Source organism: Meriones unguiculatus, chromosome 6 (assembly GCF_030254825.1).
Source record: "Meriones unguiculatus strain TT.TT164.6M chromosome 6, Bangor_MerUng_6.1, whole genome shotgun sequence".
Lineage (NCBI taxonomy): Eukaryota > Metazoa > Chordata > Mammalia > Rodentia > Muridae > Meriones > Meriones unguiculatus.
Genome location: NC_083354.1, coordinates 32,850,976 through 32,860,736, shown reverse-complemented (window position 1 = coordinate 32,860,736; position 9,761 = coordinate 32,850,976). Strand labels below are relative to the sequence as shown.

The following is a 9,761-nucleotide window of genomic DNA, read 5'->3' as shown; positions in this document are numbered from 1 at the left end:
CTAGTAAGCTGGGCAGCCAGGGAAGAGTTTTAGGCTCCTGTGTACACGTGCGTGCGTGCGTGTGTGTGTGTGTGTGTGTGTGTGTGTGTGGTTGTGTGTCAAACCCAGGTCCTTGCACATGCCAAGCAAATACTTTCACACCAAGCCTTATCTCTCCAGACTTTTATTTTTTGAGGCAAGGTCCCGTGTTATCTTGGCTGGCCTGGAACTCACTCCGTGGAGCAGGCTGGCTCCAGTTCACGAAGATCTGCCTGCCTCTGCCTCCTGGTTGCTGAGATTAAAAGAGTAAGCCACCACAGCCTCCTCCCTTTAAACTAAACAAACAAACAAACAAACAAAAATGGCTTTTTGAGACAAGGTTCTACTATGTAGCCCAAGCTGGTCTCAAGCTGACAAAATATTTCGTCTCAGCTTCGGAAGGGTGGATTATAGGCGAGAGCTACAGTCTGAAGCAAACACTTAAACCTAATTTTAAAAATGTATTGTTCCTGGGTCTCAGAGGTCGAGAGCATGGGCAAATTCCAGCTCCGGAGGCATGTGCACACTTAGACACACATCTGCGAAATTAAAAATAATAAAAACACACCTTTCGCTAGCTTTTATTATTGTGTGTGTGGATGCCAGTTCCTGTGTGTGGCGGGCAGGGGATAACTGTGTAGACTCTGCTTTCCACCTTTCCCTGGCTTCTGGGTTGGGACTCCGGTTGCCACACTTGCACCGTAGGGGCCTGTATCAGCAGAGCTATCTGGCCTGCCCGGGCTCTTAACGTTTTCCTTTGATAAAGAGACTCAACCCGGGGGAGGCAGCTACGGACCGTAGCCAGGGGCAGAGGACGAATTCCAGACACAGGCAAGGACACGGAGCATCAAGGAGGGCCCAGGCGCCCTCCGGGGTGAGCCCCGGAACCCGCATCCGTTTGGAATCCGGGAGGGAGGCTCCGCGCAAGGGCTGGCCGGGACGGCGCGTCCTGGCGCCCGGCGTCTGCTCGCGGAGCCAACCCTGGCAGCACGCCTGCCGGGCGTTTCCTGGCAACCAGCCACCGCCTGAACGTTCCGAACTCTGCAGCCCGCGACGTCACCGTCACCTTGGCGACGGCCGTGGGAGCACGCCCCCTCGGCTTCGGGGGCGGGGCCCGGGGGCGGGGCGCTCGGAGCGCGTGGAGGGGGCGGAGCCTGGGCAGGTGCGGAGGCAGGTGCGGCTGCAGGTGTGAGCGGGGCGGGGCGGGGCGGGGCCTCCTGCAGCACAGCGCCGCCGCCGCGCCCGCCCGCCCCTTCTGCTCGGGTTGCTCCGCAGCAAGGCCTCCCAGATCACCCAAACCCAGCTTACCCTTGCGGCTGACCTTGTTTTTCACCCACAGTTTTTCTGTGTAAAATGACCTAATCTGCTTATATATTTGTCTTTGTCAGCCCTGGGAGGTCAAGAATAAATTCTGCCTTGTTCATCTCTATTTTTAGCACCCTGAACAGATCCTGGCACGAAGCGCTATTGAATGCCAGTAGCGTGAGTCCACAGACTGACTCAATCGTTTCGTTCATTTGTGTGCTCGTTTGACTCGTAACCGAGATGGACAACACCGGGCACACGCCCCCTGCAGGTGAGAAACGGTATATTTAAAAATATTTCAGAAGATTGTGGAAGTGGACCCATGCCTACAGCTCCAAGACATGAGAGGAGGAGGCGCGATCAGGGGCGCAAGGCCGTCTTCAGCCACGGATCAAGCTCGATGCCAGTCAGTTTTCTACGAGACTCTCAAAGCCAAATACAACAAAAAGCAATGCTGCCGGGCCGGGGGGGGGGGGGGATGGGTTTACAACTTCAGCACTGAGGGGGAGGCAGGAGAATTGCTGCAAATTCAAGGCCAGCTTTCAAGCCGACCAGGGCTGTAGAGAGAGAACTTGTCTGAAACTTTAGAAAACAAAACAAACAAAACCGTGCCCTACACTGCAGTAGTGAGAATGAATGGCAGACAGAGGCTTGGCCCCAAGTATTAATTCACACCATCTTAATAATGCATACAGCCTGCTCATGACGTGCCACAACCATGCCCATTTGACAGATGAGGACATTGTTAAGCTGCTGGGCCCACTGGCCATGTGAGAGCCCGAGAGGCCCAGGGGAGAGAGACGGGTGGGAAGACTTGACGTGGGTATTTTACTTTTTGTGATATTGATCGATTCACGGGGACCTTGCTCATTTTACGCAGAAAAGCCATGACTGAGTTATAGCCTGCTTTCTTTTCTTCCTTTCTTTTTGGCATTGTAGCCCTGACTACCTAGAATTTGCTGTGTAGACCAGGCTGCCCTTGAACTCACAGAGCTCTGCTGCCTCTGCCTCCTTTAGTGCTGGAATTGAGGGATACGCCAGCACACCCAGCTCCCACACCCTTTCTCCTGAGACAGTCTAAAGCAGCCCAGGCCGACTTCAAACTCACCAGTTGCTAGAGATGGACCTTGAACTTCTGACCCTCCTTCCACCTCCTGAATTCTGGGATTCCACGCACACACCGCTCACTCTCCTGTTCTCCTGAGGCTCCGACAGCACATTTCTTCCTTCACTGAGGCCCATCCTTGCCACCTCTCCGAGGCTGTTCTTCATCATGGTTGCTCTGCCATGACTTATGACTCTCGTGTCTTGAATGGAAAGGCAGCCCCTTTCCATTTACTTCTCTAGGCCCACCCCCCTCTTTCTGACATCATCATGTCTCTCCCCCACCTCTTGTTAGGAAGCCCACCTCAAACCTTGCTGTCATCCCCAGACCCACAGTGGGCCTGAAAGAGAATGCATGGTGGCTTCTGAAAGAGGAAAAAGGTTTTCACAAACTCATTGCATTTTCCAGGCAGGATCTGATCGCTCCCTTCCCAAGAACACCTCCGTGCTTGGCACCCAGTGCCCTCAGTGAATGAGGAGTGGTCGTTCTGGACATGGGAAATCTGGTGGAAATGCTCCTTCCTCCCATGCCCTGGACGGAAGGGGTTGCTTTCCCATTGTGGGCCAGCGTTTAAGGTTTAAGAACTTTCCTATGCCGACATCCAAGAACATCAGGAGGGAGGCAGAAATAAGGGGCAACACATGTGGGCTTCTGGTGTGTTTCTGTCTGTAGTACATGCCTGCCCTGCCGGTGTGTACTGTGTGAGAGTGGTTCGTGTTGGTGGTCTCTGTGTGTGTGCCTGTGGCTGTGCATGCGTGTATGTGCAGTGTGTGTCTAGGAAGTGAGGCGATGGACGGGAGTGGGCGGTCCTTTCTGTTTCCTGACCTCGGCTCTTGGGTTGAGGCATCTTAAGCCTCAGCACCGCCACTGTGAGACCAGGCACCTGGCGATCAGGACTGTGTCACCAGGGCGGGCGCAGAGCCTGGGGCAGGCACACACACAGGCCCATACACAGAGAGCTGAGAGTCACTTCCGGGTTTATTTTTGGGTCACATTTCCCCCTGCTTAGGGTACCGAGTGGGGGCGATGGGAGCAGGGAGGGAAGAGTACTTAGCTCCTAGGGACACTGTTGACTGCTGTTGCTTTCTCTGTGACCTCTGGACCACTGTGATGGAGCGGCAGGCACCCAGGCTTTTCTGGGCTCCTCAGTCCAGTCTCTACCAGTGACCATTGTCATGTATGAGTCCAGTCAGCCCTGGTCCTCAGCAGCGATTGAGACGGCCAGATTCCGTAACAGAAGAGATAAAGGCTGACGGTGGAGGGGTGTCCCTCCAGCTCTAGCCAATGATGTGCAGACACACGTGAGCCAAGTGTGAGCTGCACGAGCATAGGCCACGGGCAGCTGGCAGGTCCCATCACGTGCTTCCGGCATTACTCTGTGGAGGGCTGCTTTACTTCTCCGGTCCCATTTCTCAGACGCTGGAACCGACAAGGCAAGCAGCCCTCATCAGCTCTCTGAAGACCCATTCTCTGTGCTTGTCCCAAGTGGGCTGGAGGTAGCCCCTGACTCAGTCCTGGAGCTCTGGGTACCCAAGATCGGTGGGAGACAGAGGGACTCGCCAGGGAGCTGTCTGTCGGACCCAGAGCGGCTGTGTAGGAACTGTCTTAGCAAGGGAGAAGAGTAGAGTCGGAGCTGTGGGCTGAGGTTGTCAGTGGCCCTGCCTGCTGAGTGACGGTGGTGGAGGAAGAGAAGAGGATATTCCCAGACTGGTCTCCTCAGTCACCATTCTTGTGGCTCCACAGGACATGGGGCTAGCTGACCCCGGCTGCAATTCCAGAACTTTTTTTTTCTGCCCTGTGGGCACGGAGTTTTTGGTGACCATCTCCTTTGTCTTTGCCTGGTCCTGGATATGTCTCTGGAAGAGCAGAACTTGGCCTATGTCCTGAGTTAGGTATGTGCTTTTCCCTGAGATATAATGGCTTCCCTGAGGGCTGGAAGCTTTTAGGAGCTTCTTTGTAGCTGACTGAATAGAGATGAAAGTTGGTGGGGAGGAGGAACTCTGCAGGAGGCTCTTGGAGGCCAGACTCTTCTCTGGCCTCCTGGAGACAGGCAGTGATGCCTGACCTCTGGCCTCTGATTTCTGGTCTTGGCTTGACCTTGCCCCTCAGGATGGCTCTCAACCTTGCCTTAGTTTTTTACTACAGTTGGATCTTTGACCTGGCTCGAGCCTGGAGGTCTGGCTGTGCTGTCTGTGGATATACTGTGCACTCTGCCATCTTTGGGGATTCTCTGTGGATGGCCTCTTGTGTGTGCCTCAGACTGGAGGCTGGCCATGGAGCTAAGAGCCTTGCGTACTGCTTCTTCAATGTCCAGCAGCCTGGCCAGGGTCTGTTCCTTCAGCTGGGCAACCTCTGTGCTCACCCGAGTTAGTTCCCCAAAGGCCTGCTCCATTGAGGCCTCGGTCTTATGGGGGGGACTGGGAGCCTGAGGGGTACCCCTTCCCAGAAGGGGGATACCCTCAAAGAGCTTCCGCAGGGCCTGCACATCCACACTGTGGCCTGCTTCCTCCTCCATGGCGCGGACTTGGTTCAGGAGACCCTGGAGCTCCTGTTGGCTGCCCTGCACAGCCTCTGGGCTCTCAGGGGCCCCCGGTGTGGAACAGCCCATGAGCTGCTCGTTTGGGGGGCTAGGGTCCTTTTGTGGTGGGGTGAAGTCACTGTTGAGAATGTTTACCTTAGGGGCCTCAGGGCTCTGGCTGTTGCTGCTGGTTGTCTCACCCTTGCCAGGCCTGGAAGCCACGATGCCAAGCAGATGCTGACCCCGTTTCTGTCCCTTGAAGCATTCTGCCAGATGCAGGCAGTGCTGGCCGGCTGTTGTGGGAGCTTGGGCTGGCGGAGGGTGGGCTGTGTTTGGCTTACCTGGCTGGTGGTCATGTCCTGTTCCTGAGATGCTGGGAGAGCCCGCCGAGGGCTTGGGAGGCCCACGAGGCGGGTGGGCTTGGCTTAGATGTGCGGGTTTGGGAGGCACTGGAGGTTTCTTTCTTGGAGGTATGGCGGACTTCGCTTTGGAGATTTTTGTCTCTGACCCCTCAGGGGTTTTCTGGCCGACAGGTCTGTCGGGAGTGTGAAGAGGGCAATCCTTCAGGGGCTTAGAGGCCTGCTGGGTGGAGTCCTCCTGGTGGGGGCCTTGAGCTGGGTGGTCGGGTTCTGTCACAGCAGCTGGGAGAGTAGGAGGGGGAGGAACAGAGGCATTATGGGAGTGCAGGTGGGCATCCGTAGCCTCAGGTGTAGATGTTGGAGTGTGGGGGGTTAGAGGGACCGTCTTCAGGGAGGTGTCTGCTGCTTGGAGGCCCTTGGGCCACATTTGGGGCTTTGCTGTCCCCAGAGGTCCCCAGGCCCTTTGTGTGTGACACCCTGGCCTGGGACTCTGGCCCGGCTCTGCCTGGGGTTGGCTGGCATGGTGGGTGGAGAGGGCACTCTCCCTGCCCCTTGGCCGAGGCTCTTTTTTTGAAGGCTGGACAGCCCCAGGAGGGTCAGAGGTCCTCACAGGGTGAGCTGCATAGAGACCATCCTGTATGGTCACCCGCCCCCTTGACAGCCCTCCGGGGACTGCTTTGTCGTCCCCACTGACCTTTCTAGGGGCTGCTGGGATCCTGGTGTCACTTCCGGCCATCGGCCTGAAGCTGCCGTGGGTGGTCACAGCGGCAGGAGCTGACATCTGCAGAGCACCTTGGATAGGCACAGAGGCAGCTGCAGGGTCAGAGCCCTGTGGGTACCTGTTCAGAACCTGTTGCTGCAGGCTTTGGGCTTCGGCGGTTGCCATCCGCAGGTTTTGCATGGCTTCCTGGAGATCTGGGGTCCCAGACCCTAGTGGGGAAGCTGTGGTTCCTTCTGGCCGTCCTAAGGCTGCCTTCCCTTTCTGCCCGGCATGGCTGATATCTGCTTGCTTTCTTGCTTCCTGCAGTGGCGCTTGGGCTACAGGCCTCCCGTTTGCAAGGGCCACTTTTCCAGCTGCCCGAGGTGGAGGTGGGCAGGGGGTTGACCCTGAGGCTCTCAGATGCCCCATCTCCATGGTGGGGTCTAATGGGGTAACATGTATGATGCTGTCAGCTGGGGGGAGCCTCTGAGACTCCTCACCGGCTGGTACTGAACCTGGGTCAGTTGGTGGCTCCCAGCGCAAGCTGTGAAGACCACGCAGGTCTCCCCGGTCTATGCAGCTGGCCAGCAGCTGCACGCTGCTCCTTTCGGGGGCCCTGCTGGCTAGCTGGGGCTGGAGGGAATAGGCAGTCAGTGCCACCAGGCCCTGCCCCGTCTCTTGCATCACCAGCCCCGTCTTTGCTGCAGAGACTCCGAGGCTGCAAGCCAGCAGCTGCTGGAGCTCAGGGCTCATGTCTTCAGTGTTGCCGGGGGCACCTGGCTCCGGCAGCCTGAGTGGATGGAGCTGGAGCCGGCCAGCCGTGTCCTCCTGAACCAGCAGCCCCTGCTGCTCCACGTCCGTCCTGCGCAGCACCTGGCGGACGATCCTGGGGAGCTCACCACACACCAGCTCCTCCTTCCGTACGGAGGGGGCCCCCTGCCCTGGCTCTGGGAGCACATACTTGGCAAGGCAGAGCTCCCCTGGCCCCCGGGCTTCCATGAGGATGCCCCCATGATGCAGGATGCCAGGACTGGCATGCAAAGTCCGCAGGGTTCTCTCAGCTGCCGTCTCCTGCCTCTCTGGCATCCCACGGTTTGCAGAGCCGTCCGGCTGCTCTTCCTGGAGGCTGTCCCCTCTGATGCTCTCAGCTGCCAGGGAACCCACGGGGCAGTTCTCAAAGAGCCAGGTGAATTTGTGCACCGAGCCTGTGGGGACAGACCCCGGGCTTATCTGGGCCTCCTGGGCCTCCTTTTTGCCTGCCTCCAGGGCCTGGAAAACCTCTTTCTGCCGGGAGACCTGGCCTGAAGGAATCTCCACCCGGCTGCAGTACCGTACAGGCTTCCTCCCGCAGGGCTGGCCCGAGGCTGGCAGACATTCAGTCTCAAAGACATGTCTGTCTGTGTGTCTGTCTCCAGCCTGGACCTGGCTGGTCTGCAGGTGCTGCTCCCCAGAGTCTTCAGCCTGGTTCAGAGACTGGGGCCCAAACATCCACGTGCACGACTGTGCCTCAGCCCTGCTCCCGGGGTCTGTGGCCTCAGATTCTTGCTTCTCTGCCAGCTCACTTAGGGGGTAGGTCTCAAAGAGCCAGCGGATAGTCTGCACATCGCCCTTGCGGGGGGGCTCAGGAGAGGGCCCTTCCAGACCCTTCTCCTCCTCCTGCTGTCGCTTTTGTTGCTCGTGCTGGTGGATCATCTCCAGCGGCTGCGTCTCAAAGAGCCACCGGGTGGTGCCAACGTCCCCAGCCACGACTTCCTGCCGAGTGATACCTCGGACCACGTCAACCATACTGGGGCTTCGGCCCAGCTGGTCTAGGGGCTGTGTCTCAAACATCCACCTGTAGCCCTGCACGTCAGCTCCGACTATCTGCTCTCTGCTGACCGACGTCAGGGCATGGAGCTTCCCCCTGCTGTCCTGCATAGCATAAACGGGGGCATCTGTGCCCTGGGACTGCTCAGCCAAATCAGTCGTCTGCCCTCTGTCTATACTTCCACAGGCTGAAGGCTCACCCTGCCCAATGCTGTCTAATGGGAGGGTCTCAAAAAGGGTCTTGAAGGTTTTCACGTCCCCTTTCAGTCCATCATTCTGGGGGACACCCTGAGAAAGAGGCAATGCTAAAGGGCCACCTCCGGGTAGACGCTCTGCCACAAGCCCCTCACCCTCCTGGCGGCCCACCCGCTGCAGGTGACCGACTTGGACCTGGTCTCTGGGAGCATCCAGGGGTTCTGTTTCAAATAGCCAGAGTGTGGAGCGAACATTACCAGGGATCACCTCCTCCTTGGGCGGAGCCTCTGCCTCGGCCTCTCCTTCCCCCTTCAGAGTATCCAGCGCACAGGTCTCAAACAGGCGTCGCTGCCGCTGAACGTCTGGACCAGGGGGCATGAGATCCGGAGACGGCTGGAAGTCCTTCTCGTCCACCAAGATCTCACGAATGGCATCCAGGGGCTGCGTCTCGAAGATCCAGCGAGTCGCGCTGACATCCGGCAGTGCTCCCTCCTCGAGGGAGATGCCCCGGATCACCCGCACCTGGCTGGGGTCCTGGTTGAAGGCATCCAGAGGTCGGGTCTCAAAGAGCCAGCGGGCCGACCTCACGGCATTGCTCTGGATCTCCTCCCGACAGGCAGCCTTGACTTCGTGGATGGCGCCCTCTGCGTCCTGGATGGCACACAGAGGTTCTGTCTGAAACAGCTTCACCGTCTTCTTCACGTCACCCTTCAGCTCCTGAATCTCCGAGCGCAGCTCCAAGGGGCTCTGCTCCTGGAGAGAGGGACGGGAGCCCAGCCGGTCCAGGGGCCTCGTCTCAAAGAGCTTTCTGGTGCCCTGCACGTCGCCGCTGGCTGCGGGCTCCCTCATGGTTGCCTGTGTTGCCTCCTCCTGGCCTGTCAGCTCATCCAGCGGCTTGGTCTCAAACAACTGCCTGGCCGCTCGAACATCACCTCCTGAAGGCCGGGGCCCAGCTGGCTCCTGGTCTGAGCTGCTGCTGAAGGAGCCTTCCTCAAACTTCCGAGAGGTGGCCTGAACGTCGCCGCCTGACACGGGTTCCCTGGCAGCTGGCCTCTCGCGGTCGCCGATGGCGTCCAGCTGCCAGTTCTCAAAGATCCACCGCATACACTGAACATCGCTCTCAGTGGGCTCCTCTGAGCCCAGTACCTCGGCCAGGTCCTCGGCCACAGCCTCCTCCAGGTTCTTTCGAAGCTCGGGGTGGATGTGCTTGTAGAGACGGCGCAGCTCACTGGCTTGCCTCTGCTGCTGGAACTTGCAGAATGATTCCTTGGGGGGCAGCTGCGGCAAACCCTCTGGGTCTGAGGGAGGAGGGAGGGGCAGGTCCCCTCTGGTCCTCATTTGGATAGTTGGCGCAGGAGCGACCTGTGTCTGGGCATCTGCCATCCTTCTGGAAGGAAGAGGTTGGGGGGAGGGGAGAGGTGAGTGGAGTGAGGGCCACTTCCTGGGATGACTAGCAGGAAAAAAGCCCCCACCCCCACCACATATCTAGCCTAGGCTCGATCTGCGGCTTGCATGGCCGGTGTATGACAAAGCCACCCACCTATTCATCCACCTACCACCCATCCATCCACCCACCTACCCATCCATCCATCCATCCATCCATCCACCCATTCATCCATCCATCCACCCATTCACCCATTCATCCATCCATCCACCCATTCACCCATCCATCCATCCATCCACCCATCCATCCATCCATCCATCCATCCATCCACCCATCCATCCATCCACCCATTCATCCATCCATCCACCCAT

At 58.2% G+C, this 9,761-nt stretch overlaps 1 protein-coding gene across 1 annotated transcript; it reads right to left on the bottom strand.

Moving 5' to 3' along the window:
• Positions 1-4,402: 4,402 nt before the first annotated feature.
• On the bottom strand, positions 4,403-9,393 carry Xirp1 (xin actin binding repeat containing 1). The gene has a single exon (XM_060385058.1). The coding sequence runs from the start codon at positions 9,387-9,389 to the stop codon at positions 4,557-4,559; it is 4,833 nt and encodes a 1,610-aa protein (XP_060241041.1). The 5' UTR covers positions 9,390-9,393; the 3' UTR covers positions 4,403-4,556.
• Between the last annotated feature and the right edge of the window lie 368 nt (positions 9,394-9,761).

Excerpts from the sequence above, each read along its gene's own strand:
- Xirp1 (XM_060385058.1), bottom strand. The coding sequence starts at position 9,389 with ATGGCAGATGCCCAGACACAGGTCGCTCCTGCGCCAACTATCCAAATG.